The 22,818-nt window shown below is 41.3% G+C and overlaps 1 protein-coding gene across 3 annotated transcripts; it reads right to left on the bottom strand.

Moving 5' to 3' along the window:
- Positions 1–209: 209 nt before the first annotated feature.
- On the bottom strand, positions 210–15,966 carry itga6b (integrin, alpha 6b). Of its 3 annotated transcripts, XM_035170654.2 has the most exons (26): positions 15,699–15,966; positions 9,689–9,816; positions 9,517–9,596; positions 8,323–8,584; positions 7,968–8,099; positions 7,646–7,859; positions 7,363–7,556; positions 7,142–7,236; positions 6,686–6,813; positions 6,515–6,604; positions 5,866–5,927; positions 5,548–5,717; positions 5,308–5,448; positions 5,076–5,194; positions 4,626–4,776; positions 4,407–4,490; positions 4,241–4,320; positions 3,987–4,061; positions 3,800–3,902; positions 3,510–3,680; positions 3,119–3,217; positions 2,893–3,003; positions 2,521–2,619; positions 1,708–1,833; positions 1,415–1,498; positions 839–977 (listed from the first exon to the last, which is right to left on the bottom strand). In XM_035170654.2, exons 1-25 carry the CDS (start codon positions 15,872–15,874, stop codon positions 1,430–1,432), a joined length of 3,159 nt encoding a protein of 1,052 aa, XP_035026545.1. In that variant the 5' UTR covers positions 15,875–15,966; the 3' UTR covers positions 839–977; positions 1,415–1,429. The 3 variants fall into 3 exon arrangements, with proteins under 3 accessions (XP_035026544.1, XP_035026546.1, XP_035026545.1); XM_035170653.2 differs by lacking the exon at positions 1,415–1,498 and having other exon boundaries at positions 210–977; XM_035170655.2 differs by lacking the exons at positions 1,415–1,498; positions 15,699–15,966 and adding an exon at positions 10,013–10,111 and having other exon boundaries at positions 210–977.
- Positions 15,967–22,818: the final 6,852 nt, after the last annotated feature.

Here is a 22,818-nt window from a genome sequence, read left to right as displayed (position 1 = left end):
CGCCGGCCTGATGCTTTGTTTTCATTGTGTCTGTCCATAGAATTACTCAATCTACCAAACCACATTTTGTGGATGGATGGGGCATGACCCGAGGAAGAGTTCATTAAATCCTCTTTCTTTAAAATGGCATGATGGGGTGTTACCCTTGGTGGAGGTATGCGCTCTCTCTCGTTCAATTTGACCTTGAACAATAACACAGAACAAATGGATATGAAAAAAGGTTTTATTTTGCTCTCACCTCCTTCCTGTTATAGAGCCAGTAAGTTCTGCATAGGGTTGGATGCAACTTTACAAACCGAGTATTTGACAACTGTGGATGAATTGTAGTTTTATAATGAACAACCTGAGGCAGCTTAAGCACAACATACAAAAAACTGATCCGACACCAAGAGGCTCTGTAGAGATGAGTTAAAAATTGCGTGAGGGGGATGCAATGTAGTTGACAGTCACCAGTGTAAGCATTGAATGACTCTTTGGCCAGAAGAGCACATAACAAAGTACTCCCAAAGAATAAATACACACAATTCTGCAAAACATTTTTAAAAAATGTACAAAAACTGTAGAAACGCTCCCACTGCAGGACCATCTCAAAAACTGCCACACTCCGTCCAGTGACTCATACAAACTATCTGAAGCAGAATGTTTGATCAAATATTTAGTTTTTAAAGTTTTTTTTTTTTTTTTAAAAAAAAGGATCTTTCTTTATTTACAGTCCGAGCTGTACAAAGACAGAGGAAAAAATCAGTGGAATCTGTATTTCAACTGTAAGCATCGGAGGATCCGCGTGATCTGAGTCAAAATGTCATTGGCTGTTAAGAATAATGTTCGCTGTCATGCCAGGTCGTCATCCATGGCTTCTTCTCCAGGTTCTCCCATTTACCATTTCCAGCATTTATGGCTCTCTCCTCCCGTTTGATCCGAACCGCGTTGTAACTGGGGACCTTGTCTTCATATTTGGCACGATTAAAAAAGCCGCACTGCAGGCAAGAGGGGAAAAAGTCAATGTTTTGTTTGAGAAAAGGCTATTTAAAAAAAAAGAAAGCACAGAAGGCAAAAGAGGTTGGTGAGATATTTAAGATGCTGCAAAGGTTTAAGAGGTGCAGAACGCCGCCTGCACTCTTAAAGAAGACATATTTTGTGATGCCCCTGGTTTTAAATGGAGAGAGAAAGAAACCTTCAGGAAGAGAGAAAATCAAATAGATGCAGAGCAGCCCCCAATTCCTCAGAACATCAGATCAGCCATCACCTCCCCTGGCCATGCAGGTAAACTGTAACGATCCACACATACAATACATAGCATTCCTGCCACAGTTAGGGTTGCCCACTTCCCAATACCAGAGTAGAAGTGCTTTTGTAGCAAAAAAAGGAGCAGAAAAGACGTTTCACTCATTCATGGCAGGCCATGTTATTTTACCCTCTCTCTCTGTTTTTATGCATTTGACGTCAGTGTCTCTTTTTCTGGTGGCTCCTCTTTATTCTTTTTTCCAAAGACTCCACACTGAGGAGAGGAACATTGTTAGAAGTTGTGTGAAATTGCTGTGATGTATACTTATTGTTTTGTAAATTTTGCTTTACAGACTTGACTATTAGTAAAAAAACGTATACACATTGGACGTGAAGTTAAAATAATGAGAAAGTAGGTGTGTTCAGTGTGTTCAGTAGCTTGAGGCAGTGGGTGTGTCCTGGTGCTGTATCCTTGAGTCTTACCTTCCAGAGGAGGAAAGCCAAGAGGCCCAGCAGCAGCAGGCTGAGGAGGATGGACAGCAATATGATCCACCATGGCACTGATCCATGTTGAGCTGCACGCATCTCTGGGAACACCGTCAGTTTCACCTGGGAAACAGTGTAGTGGCAGAGCGTCGCTGATTAAGATCACATTCTCATCAACGTTTCAAAACGTCTCTTTATTCTCTATACATCATCCACCAGCTGAAGTCTTTGTGTCCATGCACAACAATGACACCTGCACTTAAGACCTGTTGTATAAACCTGCATCTGATGCAGTAAATAATCACGTCCCCTTCTTGGTCCAGGACAGTCACATATTATAAAGCTAGAATTACTACCCTGCAGGTTGGATGCATCCGCCAACCAGTGCAGTTTCAGTCTACATACATTTTTAGTAGGTTAGGACCTTTGACCACTGAAATCACATCAGATAATCTTTGAGTCTAAGTGACCATTTGAACCAAATTTGAAAGGATTCTCTCAACGCGTTCTTGAGATAACACGTTCACAATGCAAAAAATACATTTGTGAGGTCATAGTGACCTTGATCTTTTGACATCCTAATTCTAATCAGGTCATCCTTGAGGCCAGGTCAATGTTTGTGCCTGAGTGTTATATTCAGTTCATATGTAAGTTCAAGTGAATGTTTGTATAAATTCCCTCAAGGCGTTCTTGAGATATGGTCACAAGAATGGGATGGACGGATGGATGGACAAAAGTAAAACCTAAAGCCTTTGGCCACTGGCTGTCACCCACACAGAGGCACAATAACATGTGTTTGTGTTTATTTACCTCAGCATTAGCGTTTTGCAGAAATGTGTTCTTCTTTGTGCTGTCAATGTCCAGAGAGGCCGTCACTGTCACCTCCACATGATGTAACTTGGAATAATGCTGTACACAGAAAATAGGATCAAATTTAGATGGGAAGAATAAAAGAACAGAGTGAACTGAACATTGATCATCGCGTGTGTCTGTTGCAAACTTCATTCTGCTCTACTATGAACTGGTTATATTCACATTCAATTATTAAGATTCCTTTAACACAAATACTTCTATAATTATTAGAATTATATAAATATATATTCCCCACAGGACAGTGAACCTGATTGTCACAGTTTCATAGAGTTGTAACATAATAGGATATTTGAGTAAAAACACAGTTACCTTGATGAAGGTGCTGTTCCAAAGGCGAGAGTGGATAGTGATGAGTGCATTACTGTCCAGGCCCTGCAGGGGGCACTTTATGTTCACACAATCAGCCCCGCTGTCACAGGACTATCAACAAAGAAGGGAAGACAGAGTCACCACTGGACTCCTCTACTAGTGGCTGCAAATGCACATAAAATATATTATAAAACAAAAGAATAGAACTTTGTTGTGTGTGTGTTACCAGAGATATTGATTTCTTTTGTTCCAAACGGGAAATAACGCCTTCATCACTTCCCTGGGAGTTTTCTGCTGATCTTCTTCTCCTGTTGCTACTTGATTCCTTAAAGCAAATGTACATTCAACTGTTACTAACAAAAACACGTGATCCCTGCGGTGGAATTCAACGTCATGTCCTGCCTCCTGCATGCTTTACTCAGACGCCCCCCCTCGCCTGAATGTTTCAATGGCGTTTTCCTTTTGTTATGAACAAACCATCTCCTGCTGTGTTCTTCATATATGAAAGGCAAACTTTCATGTCAGGAAACAGTCTACTTCTTCCACCACATGCCAAGAAACATCACATATTCTCTCTCCGAGTGACCAACAAATAAGAATGTGATGCTCTCACTGACCAGTCTCAGACTGTTGATCTCCTCTTTAGGAGTGCACTCTAAATTCTCCACTCCTGTGGAGCTGATCCTCATCAGGTAGAGCAGCCTCTTGCCCGGCTCCGCCTGCTTTGGCCACCTGATGTTGAGGGTGGCGCTGTCAATACCTGTCAAGCGTTTTCCCAAGTTGATTATCTGTAAAACAAGTCAAGAGCAAGTGTCCTGCCTCAGTAGATGAAAGATCAATTATCAACGTAAAGCACATGTCGAGTGCTTTAGAGGACAATTCTGATCAGGTGGATATCTTTGCTCACTCTGAACTGATGTTTGATGGCAGGGCCTGCGTCACTTTCAGTCTTCATGGCCGTCTCATCTTTGACCTTTCCTGTATAGTAGACCTGAGACGGCTGGATTTGTCTGGGAGGACAGAAATGCAATTAGGCATGAGACTGTGCATACTTGTGTGTTTTTTGTGTGTGTGCATGCGTGTGTCTGTTTTACCCTGAAAGCGACAGCTGCAACATGATGGCCACCTTTGCCTTTGCTTTGACAGATTCTATTTGCTGTTTGCTTGTGCTATTGGATCAAAGGTTACACACAGGTTACACACAGGCAACGCAAATGTCAACACATAATTAAATAAAGTGCATTAGTGCCTGAGCATGTCTGGGGATAAATCACCTAACTACCCAAGAAGTGTAATCCATGTTATTCTGCCGTTTGTGCCGCAGGATTACAAGCTTACATATACTTACGTATTTAACTGAAGATCAATCTCCAGTTCAGTATTGTTGGTAGAGATGCGGGATGTACCCAAAGTAATGTAGATGGTCGTCTATATGCACAACAAAAACATATGCGATTTTGTGTTAACAATGTGTTAACAATGACAATTGTGCAAAGGAGGAAAACAGGACTCACCTGTGAGTCACGTTTGAAAGGGTTTCCAAGGTCACAATCCAAATTGGAACCCTCGTTATTGGCTCTGCAGGTGATTTGCGGATCCTGAAAGTGAGAACAGGTCCTAGTCAGTGTGTGTGTGTGTGTGTGTGTGTGTGTGTGTGTGTGTGTGTGTGTGTGTGTGTGTGTGTGTGTGTGTGTGTGTGTGTTTGTGAGATTGTCAGAGAAAGAGAGGCTCACCTTAACACGGTAAGCTGAGTAGGTCAGGGAGCGCGGGAAGGAGGCCACCAAACGTGCTTCATGTGCGTCATCTCCTTTGAGATTGGTCACGTTGACCTCCAAGGTGATGTCCTTCTGGTTGCTGAGCAAGATTAGGGGCACGCCGTTCTCCCTTTTAACACACATATACAACATACATGTATGAATCTTCACATAGTATGTATATGTATGTATGTTCTGTCGGGGGAAAAGTACTTTAGCACGACACCTGCTGATGTGGTTTCGCAAACAGTTCGAGTTAAGTGTATTGATAACTAGGCACATGCGGTAATGTTCATGTTGCCTGTAAGCAGGGCAACTACCAAAAGTACAAAACACAGAAATGAGGCACCAAAATCGGCGTTGTGATTCGGTCTGGTAGTTACTAGGAACCGGTGCCTATCGGTACCCAACCCAGGTGTGTGTGCCTACCCCTTTTTTAATGGAATGAAGGGGTCCTTGTCACTCGCCATGTTGCCGTATTGACATTGCACCTGCAGCTTGCTCTCGCAAACATTGTTGCTGCCACAACCCTCCTTCAGAAAATTCACCTATAAACACATTAAAGGTAACACAGGGTCAGAGGGAACATCTGCCACAATAAAATGTGAACGATATCTATCAATAATTCAGTTCATACACACAGTGTCATGCGTACACCCACCTCTGATCGAGTTACCATCTCCTCTAGAGCGTCTAGAATTGGGGGCGGAAGATCTGAGCTCTGCCTGCGTTTACGTTTGGCGTTCTGGATGTCCACAGTCACTTCGATGGGGATCCCGTGCAGCTTGTCTCGAATTTTGTCCTGTGGGATGGCAGACAACACCACATGCAGCATTACTACCCACAATGCCACAGTACTCAGGAGTGAATAGATACTTTGGTGATTGGAGAGAGTGAGTACCTGAATGGCAAGCTGACGTTTAAAGCACTGTTTTGCTCCTTTGCTGTTCATGGTGATGGTCCCCTTGGATTCATACGGTTTGACAGAGTCGGAGATCTCGGCGAAGGTCGCCCTGGAACTGAGACCTCTGTTCCTGTGGTCAACGTCCGCCTGCAGAGTGTACACCACCGCTAGATGGAACAGAATAAGTGAGTTAGCTTGAGAGAGGAGTTCGAGCAATGAGCGATGAAAAAAGACAATTTTATGTATTGTTTTTTTCACTGAAACACTATAAAGATGAAATTGAGCTTTAATGAAGAAGAATGTGGCTCAGCTTACTCAGTTTGGGAGTGTAGCTCTCGGGCTTGGCAGTGTAAGTGAAGCAGACCTCAACTTCCAAGCTGGAAACACAGTGATTATCAATCAGGCACATCAGTACTAAAATACAGTTTCCACATTATTTTGTCCATAAATTTGCAGGGTCAGTCTACATACATTTTTATTCCAGACTCAAATGAGGTCATTGTGACTTTTGACCAATGAAATCCAATCCGTTTATCTTTGAGTCCAAGAGACAACTGGTCAAAGTTAAAAGAATTCCCACAAGGCAGAGTTGAGATATCATGTTCAAGAGGCCAAAAAAATGTCATGTGAGCCCATCGTAACCTTTGACCACCCAAATCGAATCGGTTCATCCATGAGTGTATGTCAACATTTGTGCCAAATTGAAATGGATTCCCTGTAGGTGTTCTTGAGATATTGCATTCACAAGGCAAAACCTCACAGTGACCTTGACCTTTGACCACCAAAATCTGATCAGTTCATCTTTGAGACACACTAAATGTTTGTCACATATTTAATGAAATTCCCTCTAGGTGTCTTGGAAAAAAAGATTGAGTTAAACAAATAATGGTTCCACTTTTTCACGATTAGACATTAAACATCACATTTAAAAGAATGAATATGTTAAAAAACAGCGTACACTTACCAAAAGCCACTGGCACAGTTCTTCTTGGTGAGGTCGATTTCCTTCGGTGTGAACTTGATTACTTTGTCGATGTTAATAACTGGCCGTGATCTGGGAGGACCAAAACTCAGTGAGCATCTCAGTGAACACTTTGAGCAACACACGACCAGATTAACACATCAGTTGACTCACTTGAACACAAAGACAGAGTCGGAGAGGGTTCCGACAGCCAGGTCGGGGTAGGAGTTCTCATCCAGGTCCATGTTGCCTGCCAAAGAGTAGCCAAACAGCCTTACACTTACAGCCTTGCCCGACAGCACCTACAGCAAGACAAACACATATTCGTGTGTGAGAACAAAAGTACAAACCAATATTACCCTGGAAAGATTTTTTACCATAACTATTGTTGTATGAGGCTTTTAAGGTTTGATACAACGAGTACGATCATTAAGGCCACTCAAGAAAAAAAGTGAGATTTTGAGAATAAAGGCACAGGTTTTCCTTGCTGCTCATTTCGAAAAAAAATGTATTTATTCTCCTAATATTACAATTTTCTTCTCTGTTACAACTTAACTCTTGTAATACTACATTATTCTCAAAATCTAGAATTTCTTGGATACAAAAAAAGAGCGAAAATGCCTTACATACCTGAGCTTTTTTAGAGCTGAGTCCTGTAGCGGATCCAATGTAGATGTAAACGTTCCCTGACCCTTCATTGTCATAAGGAGCTCCCACTGCAAAATCTGTCACAAAGACACAACAGTACTTTTCAGTGTTGTTCTAAAGGTACAAGTATTTCACTCACACAGAAACGTCATGAAAGGCCTGCAGGCCAGTAGGATGCATATGTACAGGTGCTGCAGCCTCACCCTGGTAACCATCCTTATTGATGTCTCCCAGGTTTTCCACAGCGATGCCAAACATGGAGTCTTTAGGTCCGTCTATTCTGGTCGGTTTGACTCCGTTCCATCTTCCTGCTTCGTTGACGTAGACGTAAACGGCTCCACCAATTTCTCGATCCTTCTCGAAGTACTGAGGTGCTCCCACCACTATGTCCTGCCAGCTAATTCACAACAGCAATACATGTCTGTGAGGATACAGTGAAAATGGCAATTTCAAAGCCGCGTACACGTATCGCCCTCCGTCTCTCACCCGTCCCCGTTGAGATCCAGCACAGCCAGATCATAGCCGAAAGACGACGCAAGCCCCTCCCCTTTCAGGGTGTACTCTTCCAGCAAGATGTTGCTCGCGGCCGGGCCTGCCTTCAGCAGCACCACCGCCCCGCTGTGGTTCGCCCGAGGAGCTCCCGCCACCACTGTCAGCTGACGTTTCTTGGTCAAACTCATGCCCGAGTCCAGAGAAAATCCTTAAAGACAAAGGAACGCTTGCTTAAATAAAAGGAAAAACAGGTGCTTGAATATGCTTCTTTGTGAAAATACAACAACTGGAGCCTTGTGAGAATTGAGCGTTTTACCCAGGTAGCTGTTGACCGGGGCAGGGACCAGGTCGGGGTTCTTTTCTCTCTCGTCGCCCGCCTCAAATGGACCATCGTCATAGATGCCCTGTTCTACTAGGGTGTCATTTTTTTGTTCCAAGCGTACCACGCCTTAAAGAGAAGAGCAGAGACAACACAAAATAAGATAGGATGGATTTGATTTGGGATGGATTTTGACACACACACACACACACACACACACACACACACACACACACACACACACACACACACACACACACACACACACACACACACACACACACACACACACACACACACACACACACACACACACACACACACACACACACACACACACACACTGGACTACCTTTCCAGTTGTATGCTCCTGGAGCCCCAAAGATGAGGTAGTGGTACTCCTTGTCGAACGTGGCAGAGAGGCCCTGCTGGCAGGATCCAAAACTCTCGTGGCCTCTGGGCCGGCCCTCACAAAAGTGCCAGACACCTCCATCTTCCCTCGCTTGAGGATCGATTTCCAAGTTCTGACTCAGGACGTAGCAGCGACCAATAATGTCACGTGATTCGATGGCTGTATTCACATTGGTCCGGCGCTGGTAGCGATGGGCACAGGTCTACCAGGGAAACAGAGACACATAGTTTATATGATGTGATAAGATTAAGTTGTGGTGTTCAGTGGAACAAAAAAAGTTTGAGGTCTTAGAACAGATAGTGTCACTGAAAGAAGTAGAACTAACATATTTAAGTATAGGATAAATTAGTTTATGAGTTATTACAAAATGTAACAAACTTTTGCTGCCACTAGCATGTCAGACATTAGGAGTCTCTGCGTCTCTCTATTTTATATCATTGTAAATTGATCATTTTTGGTCAAAACAAGACATAAGGAGACATTTTCATGTCATGTTCTTTGTCCAAACAGATGTAGAAATATTCCTATTCCTATAGGATTAAATATAAATGGCTATAGCTGATGTTCCTGATGTTCTTGGATATTGTTATGTACCTATTCAGACATTTCACAGGCTAATAAACAATCAACCAGTCCACAGCTGAGGCTTTAATGGTCGGTATCCGTTATCACATCCATTATTCAACAGATCTGTTTAAATCCAAGATAAACTTTAATGGCTGCAGCTTTTCATTAAATCAAACAATGTAAATGTTTATGCAACATTTTGTTGTAGAGTCAATTTAACTCTTAAATAACTTTTAAATAATAAAACTTTTGAATCAAGGGAACTCAATAATGATGTCCATAATATAACAGATGTGTGTTCATGAGTATTTTAGATAGATTTTTTGGAATAGTGTAAAAACCACAGTCACGTAAAACTACTAAACTACTTAGTAGACCTTTATCTGTATTTTGTTTTATTTTTATGTTTAATCCATATTTTACTTTTTAATCTCACTTTCTTATTTAATCTTGTGTCAACGGAGGACGAGCAAAGTTAAAAAAAATAATTTGTGGGGCCACGCACATTTCTTGAATCTGTTGTTGTTATTGTTGTTCATGGTGCGATACAAAGACAAACAGCCATACCACAATCTTCCCTCCTGGCCCCTGACTGTTGACTGTCACTCCCATCCACTGGTTCTCTTTGCTCTCTTTGGTTAGATCCTCTTCAAATACAAAGAAGACACAGAGAAGATACTGTGAGTCAAATCATGGCAAGAAATAAACCGTCTCAAATCACCAAAACAGATCAACTCACCGTCATTATCAAAGTTAATTCTGATGCAGCCAGTTGAGCTGGAGCTCATGTCACAGCTGTACAGTCCTCCTGTCACTTTGGATTTTTGACCTTTTATGGCTTTCGCTCTCGGGGCGCCAACCAGCAGACTGCGAGACACACACACACACACACGAATCCATTAAGCCACACGCCATATGCAGCTCAATCGAATGCACATTGTAACACTCTTCTGTCATCTGGGATTCAGAACGAGGAGCGCTCTGGCATTTCTTCCTCTCGAACATTAGTATTATAATAAATTCCAGTCTACTGTGTGACACAGCACCATATTCACACACTCACAAACACACACATCCGCCGCCAAACTGATGTTCCGTGTCCTCATGGTCCAGCTGAGTCAAAGACCCCATTCAGACGCCTGCTGGGCCTGATTGAAGCAGGCTTTCTATCTCTTTCTATGTGCACACACACACACACACACACACACACACACACACACACACACACACACACACACACACACACACACACACACACACACACACACACACACACACACACACACACACACACACACACACACACACACACACACACAGGCTGCCTTTGTGGACCAAGGACAAGGGCAAATGCCACACCCAAGCCTTGGTGATGGGCATTCAGTTCCCAGTGTTTCCTACAGAGTAAATCAAACAAGTCGAGGATATCATCCTTTAAAATTATGCTTTGTGGAGGTATACAGTGGAGAGTTGGCCTCTCTCACACACACACACACACACACACACACACACACACACACACACACACACACACACACACACACACACACACACACACACACACACCATCTGTGGGGGACTCCACATACACATACTGAATGTACAGTCACAGAAAAGAGCCGTGGCCACAATGCAATCAGCATGTTTTCACTGCAGACCTCCACAGTCAGCACCGCAAAACACTGAGTGCACATGGGAGGAGGTTTCAAACTATAGAGATGACTTTTTGCGACAGCGTAAATCAACATGAACACTGACTTCAGCAGGCAGGATGGGGATTAGCAGAGGACAATAAATCTGTTCATGTGACATACAAAAAATATGACTTTAACAGAGTTATCCGCAGAATTCTGCTGAGATGAGATGAATTTATTTGTGTTTTGCAGGAAACAGAGAGAAAATGTGATGTAACTTTCTTTACTTTTTCTACAATACACTGCAGTAAAAGAAGTCATCACAATAGAAGCACATTCCTGCTGCGTGATGGACAAATATACACTGTTTATCCTGCTTTAACCACTGGACTGGTTTTGGCCTGGTTTCAAAAACCAGAACACCATCATTCTCCTGTTTTTTTTACAAGGGGAGGGAAAGACACTTGACACTTATAATCTGAACTCTACGTGCACGCACAACATGTTTTCACACCAGGAGAAACTGTTAGGGCATGTGCTTGTCTGTCAATCAGATGAGTCCGTTTCTAATAAGTCAACACCTCGAACAAAGGATTTCTGACAAACAGTGAATGCCGGAGGGGCACATCTCCACTTCAGGGACACATGAAGTTTGGGGAATAGAAGGAAAGAGCTCTGACAAAAGGGATCACTCAAGCCCCAGGGGGTCCGTGAAATATCGATCCATTAGAATCATCATGATCTATGGGTGTTCTGTGTTGACATGGGGACAATATAGTTGAATACATGTCAAATACCTTTGTAAGACTTTACACTTGTTTTGCTCCTACATAACTAAGTAAAAGTGTCAAAAAAGAAGTAGGCTGTGTCAAATTATAAGGGATTTACATGAGGGGGTCCCTGGAACATTCTATCTTGTAGCTTGGATGAGAAATAAATAGAGAGCGTCCGTCCGAGTGTGTCTGCTGCATTAACAGAGGATGATAATGCATGGGCCCTACTTGTACTGGTCATCAAGGCCAAACAGCCCCCTTGTGAAACCACATTTCAATTCACCACATCTGGATTTCTAGTTGGATCTGGACCAAATTGCACACACTCTGATTATTATCCATGAATATTTCCTTTTTAACAACAAAAATGAAAACACCCTATCTTGAAAGACCCTGATCTGGACACACCAACATTTGATGGGTTCTTTCCTGACCTAAACCGTATCCTTCCACCAAGTTTCATGGTAATCTGTGCACTAGTTTTTGCATAATCCTGCTAGTTAACAAAAAAATACATAACCTCCTTGGGGAAGGTGATAATGTGACGGTGAAATAATGCATTATATTAAAATTGTATTTATCATTGAAACAGCAGAAACTTACAGAAGCTGCTTACGTATTATTACATATCACATTTAATAATTTATTATTATTTAACTCGTAATAAGACCTATTTAAGAATCTTATTTGGCAGCTTAGCCCGGTGGACAAGCTTCTTCTTTAATACTGTACTCACCATTGCTATTATTGTTTCTGACACCACAGACATGATGTGTCAGTGTCCCTGTGATAAGGTTGACCTGTTGCTCCACTGACAGTGACTCAGCTGTTCATCTAATCATTCACCACCAGGGGAGGAAGCCCCGACACACAGGCTTAGTCTACAGGAAGGACTAAGACAAACAGGGAGAGAGTGTGTGTTTGTATGTTTGGTGTGTGTTTGTATGTTTGGGTGTGTGTGCAATGACACACACATAGTGGCGGTGGCACTCGCTCACACTGGCAGGCTCCCCCAGCTCCCAGGGACCATAACAGAGGAATCCCACTGAGAGAGGTGTGTTTTTTTAGCCCATTGCTTAGCTCCAGCCGGTAGCACCCTATCAACTTCCAACTCCAAATGGGTTGCAGATCCCGAGGTTCATGCCATGTGTTACCTCTCTCTCCATCAGTCTGCCAGGCTGATTGAATAACGTCTCATTTTGAGTGCCCAGATGTAAAACTGATTTATGTGCCTCTCAGCATTCTTTCAGCCTTCACCTGTTTTTTCATCTTCAGCTCCTTCTCACTCTTTCTCTCTTTGATGCTGGATAACCTCAACTAACCTGAAGCTCTACACAGAGTCTGTACGGACCATATTTAATCACACAGATGGAGCATTTCTTCTGCATTCTATCATTTCTGTAATCTAGATACAGCATGACATTGGCATTAGTTTTCTAACATGCAGACATGTCTTTGTATTCTTTACTGTTCTACACCCACACACACACACACACACACACACACACACACACACACACACACACACACACACACACACACACACACACACACACACACACACACACACACACACACACACACACACACACATGCATATACATGATCCCATCAGCTCCTGCCCTCTCCTGCAGGTACATGTACCCCTCCTACCTGTAGGGCAAAGAAGACGGCTGAAGATTTTTTTCAATACTTTTGAATAAAAGTTGGCATACATGGCTGGAGAGGGATAGTGACTCACGGTGCACACCCAGCAGAGCAAAGACACACAAACACTAGCACTTACATCAATACAGAATTTTATCTATCTATCTATCTATCTATCTATCTATCTATCTATCTATCTATCTATCTATCTATCTATCTATCTATCTATCTATATTTCTATTTCTGCCTCAGGTTGGGAATATATTAAGCAGCACAGTGAGCTCTCTGACACTCTTCCAAATAACTGACAACCGGGCAACGCCTCACTGCTCAGCCACAGCATGCATCAGCACCATTAAAACACACAAAATGGGCACACACACACACACACACACACACACACACACACACACACACACACACACACACACACACACACACACACACACACACACACAAATACGGGCAGCACATGAACACATGTGCATACACACCAATGCGTACTCCACAGTGAGAGCACATTCCTCTTGTTATGGCAGTAACTTGCAAAACCAACATGGCTCCCTGCTAAGACATGCACACACACATTCAAATAATAATGTTTATATTATAATATAATATATAAATACAATAATGTAACGCACACATTATCCATTTCTATACTGATTAAATATAATATTGCCAAAACTCATTTGAATATGTGGAATTGCAATCTGGAATATTTTTGTATTTGATAAACAGCTCTGTGTGATCATACAACTCACAATAAAAACAATTAGAGCAGCAAATGTCATTAGCAATTAAACTATTGATTAGTTTCTCCATGAACAGATTAACTAAATAGTTTGATCAATAAAACGCTATAAAATAGTGGCAAATGCCCATCACAATACCTCAATGCCACAGCTGCAATAATAAAATACCTATATTTCTTTGTTGATCACACAACACCTGGAAAACAGCATAAATTAACATTTGAAAAGCTGGGACTGGCAAATGAGTCAATGTTTCACATCCAAATAGCAAAAGCGTTTCTGTTGACCAAAAAATCGAAGTCAATCTACTTTATCTGTACTGGCATTTGTCATCACAACATCCAGGAGTGTTGTGTTTTCTCAGATTTAACTTTACAACCTGAAGAAGGGCGACTTCATGGTTGTCACGTGCTGATCAGCATGTGTCTTTCATTTAGTCTAAAACCAGGACACGAACTGCCACTGTGTGTGTAAATGTGTTGTAGCAGGAGAACAAAATGTGAATAAACGTTAAAAACAGTGTGACGAAATACTGGGGGATGGTTAATGACTCTGAGCCGTCATAGTCCAGAATATCTTAATGTGGGCAAACACACCGTCTGTGACCTCTAGCTGCTAGTTAGACAAATACTGTTCAAACAGCTACTTGGTTTCACCTCATCCACTTGACTAATTACGAGACAGAAAACCTGTGTCTCGATATATTTTGAGGAAAGATGTTGGTTAATAGCAGCACAACTAACTGATCATTACCAGGAGGAAGCCATTTGTCCTGTTGGTACTGTAAGATCATTTAAATTACATAATCTAAGAAATAACATTCTGCGCTTTTCTATGGACAGTGGTGAAATATAGTACATTTACTCAAGTACTGCACTTAATTACATATTTGAGGTGTTTGTACGTGACCTGAGTCTTTGATTTCCTACTACCACTACTAAAGATAGATATTTTACCTTTTACTCTGATACGTACTGTACTTAATTCAATCATGATTTTACATATGGAATATATGAAGAACTTGTAGCACATATCAAATTGTCCAACCCAGCTTTAGGACACAGAAAGCAGTTGAACTCCTTCTCTACCATCTATAAGATTTAAAATCCAGATTACACACTAAGGCATCTGCGTTTGCTTTGTCAACCTTTGATATCCTTAGTGCATTTGATAGTGTTGTATTTACATTGGTAATATTTGTAAATGTATGACTTTTTACAGGGTACTTTTAAAGTACCGGCATACTTCCTCCACCAGTGATTATGGAGTCACAGAACTATCTGATGTACATGCAAACACACACCTATTTCTGGCTGGTTGATTTGGCAGCTTCCCAGTTGAAAGAATGTGGGTCCTTTGATCTCAGGTCAGTTAATATTTATGCTTTTTCAAACCAGTGACCACTTGATGGCACCGGGCCTTTATGCAGCAGGACAAGTCCCTGTGAATCAGTGCCCATAAAAATGCCAACAATGATTCAGGGAGGTGTTTTGGACACAAATGCCACGACTGGATCTCACTTATAAACACTTCGGAGAAAAAGGAGACATTGTGCTCCTGTGGGAAAAAAAACGCTATTGTGATGGTCCAATAAAAATCACAAATAAGTAACCTGGGAGGAAAGAGTTGAAATATATTAACAAGGTTAAGTCCTATGACTGAACTCAAAGCTGGTTTTGTGAGAATAACAGTTTCTGCTTTCACCTGTGACATACCTGGACCCTTTTTTTCTTGCGCTCTTGCTTCTAAAAAGTGTTTAAGTTGATTATTCTCCTCATGTTGCAGCTCTAACAGCCCATAACAAACTTTTACAGTCATCTACCCGCTGTGACATTTTAATTACACGCTCACTGAAGTTATTTTAAAGACATTAGAGGCGTGTCTCCCAGGCTTGGGAAGACGCACAAGCAGACAAATGGTCTGAATTCCTGGTGTCTTACAATCTCTTATCCTGCGGTTTGAGCTGCTGGTGCAGGGCCATGGAGAAGCCGAACAGGCTGCCCCGATCCCCGTTCTTCCGCTGGACGTTGTCGGTGTCCAGGTTGAAAGCCCACAGTCCCCCGCATCCCACGAGGAGGACGGGCAGCCACAGTCCACAGGTGATCCTGCCCACCATGACGCACAGGTAAAAGAAATATAAACTCCGCTGGAAGTGGTGAAAGGTGAGTCCTTACAGGAGGAGGTGCAGAGTGCGACTGAGCTTTCCACAGAGTTCAGTGTGGTCCACTCCACTTATACCCGCCCCTTCCACACACACACACACACACACACACACACACACACACGCACGCGCACGCACGCACACACACACAGCACACACGCACACACACACACATCTCTAGCTCATTTTCCCAACATGTATTTACATTGAAAACAATTACAGTTTATTCCAATTACTAAAAAGCTTTGGTCAGCACTGAGTTCTGCATTACACCCGCAAACAACAGTGAGTATATGTATTTCAATGACATATTCAATTTCCATGTCACTTTATTACGTAAGTTCAATGGAGAGGGTCATATTTAAAGAGAATTCTATCACGTTGAGTTGGTGTGCATTAACCATATCACTTGAGAGTGATTTTATTAAATAAAGTCAAATGTATGCATAAATATACACATTAATCACAAGTTGTATGTGTAAGTTTAACTATAATGTTTAACTTATACATAAATATATAAATGAACACAACTTCCATGTATAAGTTTAAGGTTACTTAAACAAAAGTATACATAAATATATGCATTCAACACAAGTTTTCTGTACAAGTTTAACTATAAAGTTAAACTTAACATGTATACTTCATCTTAAGTTATACATAAATATGCATCTCTAAAATGAAGTGAAATTGAATAATAGTCCCAGCCTCCCTGCCAGTAAGGGAGCTGCAGGCCCTTATCCCAGCGTCCTCGTTCAGCCGTAACACAGGCAGCAATTCTCACTGAGAAAGCCTCCATTGTCCAACACACTGACTTCAAACACGATAACAACATAGGTAGCATCACATAAATCATGAACGTTTATCTTTTTACGTTTTTTCACATAAATCAGGATTAAATTACGGAATAAGATGAACGCATTTTTACTTTATTGACTCTGCTTGAGTTTATTTAACAAGAATGAATCAGAAATCGCTTTAGCATACCTTCATCTTTTTACATCCTTGCATATGCTTGTGAATAAAACAGTAAAAGGTTGAAAGGTCTTCCTCTCCTTTGTCCTCCATGCATTCTTACTCTCTCTCTCCCTGCCTCTCTTCTTTACCCACCATCCTGTCTTCAACAAGATCCTTCTGAAGCCATCAGATTGTGTTGGTTTGGTAATGAGAGTAAAAACACCTGAAGCTGCAATCAGCTGTGTGCGGAATGATTATTATCGATTCATATTTTATTGTGAATATTCTGCTACAGTTATCTATATCTAGAAATGTATGTAATTTGTCATCATTTTGATTTGAATCTGTTTTGATAACAGTGATATGAATGAGAAAAGAGCTCGTGGATTTTTGTATGTGAAAGCAATGAAAAGATGTTTCTGTTGGGTCCACATAGAATTCTGTTTCACTTGCTGTGTGACTTCACTTTTTACCGATGCATGTTAGCAATCGAAAGAAATACTCTAATATCTCCTTAGTCAGTTGTTAGTTTGCAGCAGACCAATATCTGCAGATCAATGCAAGGTCAATGAGGCCCGAGGTTGCGTCAAAACAGATTTGCAGAACTAAAAACATTGGTGCTTGAGGCTACACTGGCATGTAAATCTGTAATAAAGCCTTCAGTTGAACTCCTCTGAGTACACAAAACATATCCCAAGTCCCACAAGAGGGGGAATATTTGCACAAGTGACATCCACGCTCTTACAGTAAACTGTGTTTGCTGACATTAAACATCCTTGTAGTTAGTTAAAAGGGAGACGTAGGGGGAAGGAGGAGATGCTGGAACAGCTCGTCAATACAGTGTTTTTGTCAGAAACACCAGTATTCCCTCTCGGCACATGGCTTTTTAATCCAGACAACAATAGCAACGCAATGATCGTGACAGATGGGAAGACAATGAGATAACGATTTAAATTTGTACCAAAGGAATAGAAGGAACGGAAAAATAGCAACTGCTGTGTTTGTTGTACATCAGCTGGCGGATGTACTGAGAAATTAGAAAGACAATCCATCATGCGTTCTCGCTCTGATCGCAACATGCCATCACCACAGGGCCTGTTGTCCTGTAACGACTCATTAGATGAGTCACAAGAGCCATACGGGGAGTCAGAGAGCGGCCTGGGCACAGCAGACTCACACAATTAACACACTCTCTCACTAGATGGGTTTCAAGGCATTCCATGAGACACTGACCCAAAGCTTGTCCCCTGCAACACAGCATTTCAGCAGACAATGCAGGCTTTGTCTGCACGCAGAGAAAGAGGGCAGACGAGAGAGGGAGAGGGGAAGTGCCCACATACAGAAGGGAAGGCGCAAATAATGGCTGCAAGAGAGGGGAGTGCAAAAAAGGAAAAGGGCACAGGGAAGAATGTGATGCGTTATCTACTTAGAGTCTTCATGAGCAGGCTCTAGAAATATCTTTTGCTTTTGTCCTGGTCAGTCACATGTTTGGCCTTTATACTGATAATATTACTCTATCTGATAAAAATCTCTTTCTAGAAAAGTAGCGGCATCCCTAAATCATGTGACTATCTATTTTTGCATGTGTGTTTCTTTCCCCTGTCCAGTTTGGCTTGTTCCTGATGTTGTTCCGGTTCCAGGTACGAGCAGCAGTCAGCTGAAGGCACAGCAGTGATTTATGGCTCTGTCGCAGTCGGTCAGAAACAGGAATCAGCTCTATCGCTGATAAGAACAGCAGCGTGAGGTGTGTTAGCTTAGCTTGCCCTTGGCTTGTGCATTGCTTTATGTGTGTGTGTGGGTGTGTGTGTGTGTGATGACACATGGCACTTGCTCTCTCTGACTTCCAGTCACAGGTCTCCCTCTGTTTCTGGTGTTTGCTCTGTCAGCCTTATCAGCTCTCATTCATCCCTCCATGGCAGTTGATCATTTTTATGAAAACCATATTCTGATGGTGTTAATCATCACAACTAACATCAACCAACATCATATATACATATTTATCAATATCCATTTGTCCCTTTTTAAGCGTGACTACACAAAATCTACAAGACAGATGTCCATGAAACTTGGTGGAAGGATGCTGAATGGGTCAGGGAAGATCCCAGGAAATTATTTAGAAAATATTTCATGTATTTTGATGAGAAAATCAGGCAGAAATGTCTGTTTATCAAGTGAAATTAAACGTGCTTTCATAAGAGGACTATTGTCGGAGGTATACACTACTGAGTGTCATTCTATTGTTTTTATGCTACTATTTATCTGTCCCCTTTTCTTCGCCTCCTCCACTATCAACATGGGAAATAAAAGTCCCATCTGGTTCAGACTGAAACCCCCTGCAGCCATTAAGCATCAATCTATGGACTTTCAGTCACGATTTTAGGGTGACACTAAACTCCCGTAATTACTAAAGAACAAAATCTAGAACTAACTGCAAATCAACAAAAAGTAAACAAGCAGCTTCTGAATCTTAAAAAGTTACGATATAATTGGCTTATAAAATACTCAGTTTATTAAATGAACCAGATTAGTCAGAGTATTATCACTGCCTGAAGATTGCCTCAGTATTAATCATATTACGGTAAAATATACTTTATTTTCCCATTGGGCAATTGTCCTCAATATAAAAACACAATCAAAAAACATTTACATACTTCCAACACATGTTCATATGGTTAGATAAAATGTACATGTAGCACAATATAAAACAATGGTCAACGAATAAAACAATACATACATATATTCCAGTTAAAGCAGGGCTTTGATGGACAGTGGGAGTGTCTGAGACAGTGGTGCCTGCTGAGAGGAGCTGGTACGTGAGTGGGGTCTGACATGATTTTCTTGGGCCTGTCTGATTATGATTAAGCTACGTCTAAGTCATTGATAAATCATTAATGAAATTTTACTGAATCTTTAACAAAATATGAGTAAAATGTCCCAATAAAATATCAAACAGGCATGTTTACACTGTAACTGATTTAAATGAGCTCTATACATAATTAAGAAATGAGTTGTCTATCTGCTCTATGTACAACATGTACAGTGTTACAACATTAGGGGAGAAAAAAACAGTGTAAGCAATTTTCTCTGACACACATGCATGACGAAAAATGCAGTGCCCGGACTCGCCCGAGCCACAGCCCTGTGTTTGTTCTCAAAGCCAAATCTGCAGGTACACACAGGGAAAGAAACACACACTCACCTGAGGGTGTGGCACAGCTGACGGGCAGGGAGTGTCTTTATGACTGTAGAATCATGTAGCCTTAGGATACTCATAGACAAACACTTAGTTGCACAATCAGTTTCACAATCGTATTGAACTCCACACCCAAGAGGATCCACAACACATCAGTGCGTCGCACTTTCCCTGAGCGCTATAGATTCCATCAGCCTGCAAATATGTTGACAGCAGCTCAGCTCAGAATTAATTCACGGCTGATTGTGATTCAGATCAGACAAACTGATTCAAGATTCAAGATGTCACACCGTTTAACCTTTAGAAGTGCAATAGTGCGGAAGCTCCATTTAATAAATAAGTTAAGTAATAAATACTGAACAATAACAGTAACAAGACAAAATGTACGGTGATAGAATAAAATGTGTATTTAAAGCGTGATCAGCTGAAAACCTAGAATAGCTTGAACAACTCGAATGGCACTCAGAGACTGCAAACCTCCATCGAGGCCCAATAGTCTCCACATTTAAATTCACCAGATCCAGATTTTTACATGGATCTGCACCAATTTTCACTCATAAATATCAGTCCCCTCAACATGCCTGTTTTTTTCACCAAGATACATGAATTATTGTCTGGGAATTTAGAGAAAATGTCAACAAACACTGATGAAAACATAACCTCCTTGGTGGTAGTTAATTAAGTAGCTAGGTTGAAAAAAAGACATGAGAGAGACTAAATGTACAGTAATAGACTGAAATGTGTATTCAAAGAGGGACCGGCTGAAACCTATAGGATATGTTGAACAACAGCACAGTGCAGGAGGAGGATTAATGAGAGCTGCTGGGCGAGCTCCTCTCAGGTTACAGTCGGCCTTCTCAGTTTGAATACAAAGGAGCAGGCTGACATTTTGGAAAGTAGTGCTTTCCCATAGCTGAGATCAAAGTGATAATGGCAAAACATTTGAATGCATTCTTAACAGCGGGTGAAAGTGTAATCATGATTTTAATGCTTTTGTTCCGGAGGTGCTGGGATTCATGAGATATCCCTGACATGAATATGAAGAATAAACTGAACGAGGCCGGTGAGGCTGTTGTGTTTATCATGTACTGTAAAACAGAGAGTTAGCATCAGATGACATTGTGGGGACAAACGTCTAATTTACATTCCCTTATGTAGTATCTCCCATTCACTGTATTGTGTGTGTGTGTGTGTGTCTCCCAGCCCTGGCCAGAGGATGTAATATGAGATGGCAGCAGTAAAGGGAGGGGCCGCAGTGTTATGTGTGGGTCCAGGTGTGCTTCAGAAAGATGTTAACTATCCTCAAGTTCACTTTCAGTTCTGCTCAGTTTCTTTTTCTTCCTGACAGATTCAGGTCGGAGACAAATGTTTGTCTCGGCGTATAAAAGAGCAAAAGCTGCAAAGTTGACCAGAATAACAACATCAGTTGAGGAAACAGTCTCTGGACGGGCTGAGAAAACACGTGCAGGGAAGTATATATAACTTTCCCAATTCTTTGAGAAAGGTAACAATGTCCAAATTGCCCCAGTAAAGCAACTAAAAGAAAAGTAAGTAAAAGTAAAAGAACACTGTGACTTTTCTGTTCAGCTCCCACATGTGAAGGTGCAGCAGCCAGACGACAAAACAAGGACATGATGAAACAACATGTAAATTATCATCTCGTATCTCCATTACGTAAATAATTTTTCCCTTTAGGATGAATTGAAATCACTTCGGGGATCCCTTAACTTTCCATCTTGAACCATCACCAGTTCACATTTTGAATATGTCCAGTATTGTGGATTATTAACAAAGATCTAATGACACAGCCTCAGCTGTACTTGGTGTTTAATGCTAATGAAATATGCTGCTATAAATATGCTTACTAGCTAAACTAATATGGTGAACATGGTAAACAACATAAATGCTGAACCCCTGTATGTAAAAATTCTCTGTTGCATGTCAGACATTTAGTTTAAAAGCAGCCGTGTGCCTGAGTTCACAGAGCTGCCAATTTAGTGCTAATTTAAAGGGTAACACATATATAGTCTTTTTATCAAAATCTTATTGTTACTAATGTTTTTTAGTTTTTTTTAAAGAAGGGGATTTACACATCTAAAGTAAGAATATCATATCTTAATCCCTGAAGTCTTCAAGTATATATAGTCAAATATATATATAGTATATATATAGTCAACAGCAAAAATAGTTTGTTATTTTGAGACCATTGATGGAATCTAAAGCAAAATATCCAAAATTTGACCATTAAATTATAGCAGAATAATCATTTTCTGTTCAATGATGCATAGTGTGACATGGTAAGAAAGTGCCTCCAAAACATTAACAAGTTTAAATGGCATTCTGAGGGGAACCTTTCGAACTTGAAAGGGTCGTTAGTGAAATTCCTCCACTCTGATGAACCACAGTGACTCTAATCATACATTAGTTTTGTATAGCATGGGAACAATGATGTCAGTATTTGTGGACTCTTTCTCAGTCCTTTGTTTTGGTGAAACCTTTTTGAAATCGATAAAAAAAAACAGGAAACATAATGAAAAGGAAACATGATCATTCCTCTTTCAAGCTCCTAGTGAGGCCTGCACACACACGCACACACACGCACGCACACGCACGCACGCACGCACGCACGCACGCACGCACGCACACACACACACACACACACACACACACACACACACACACACACACACACACACACACACACACACACACACACAGACACAGAGCTAAATGGGTTTTGCTTCTGTATAAC

Source organism: Hippoglossus stenolepis, chromosome 11, assembly GCF_022539355.2.
Source record: "Hippoglossus stenolepis isolate QCI-W04-F060 chromosome 11, HSTE1.2, whole genome shotgun sequence".
Taxonomy (NCBI): Eukaryota; Metazoa; Chordata; class Actinopteri; order Pleuronectiformes; family Pleuronectidae; genus Hippoglossus; species Hippoglossus stenolepis.
The sequence above is the reverse complement of the archived record's forward strand: the minus strand, read 5'-3'. Positions and strand labels throughout refer to the sequence as shown.

Bases quoted from the DNA above. Each gene is read 5' to 3' on its own strand.
- itga6b (XM_035170653.2), bottom strand. From the start codon at position 15,874: ATGGTGGGCAGGATCACCTGTGGACTGTGGCTGCCCGTCCTCCTCGTG. The intron at 6,814-7,141 runs GTATGTAAGGCA...GTCTTGCTGTAG, and splicing joins TCAGCTCTAAAAAAGCTCAG to GTGCTGTCGGGCAAGGCTGT. The intron at 3,681-3,799 runs GTGAGCAAAGAT...CTTGTTTTACAG, and splicing joins CCATCAAACATCAGTTCAGA to ATAATCAACTTGGGAAAACG.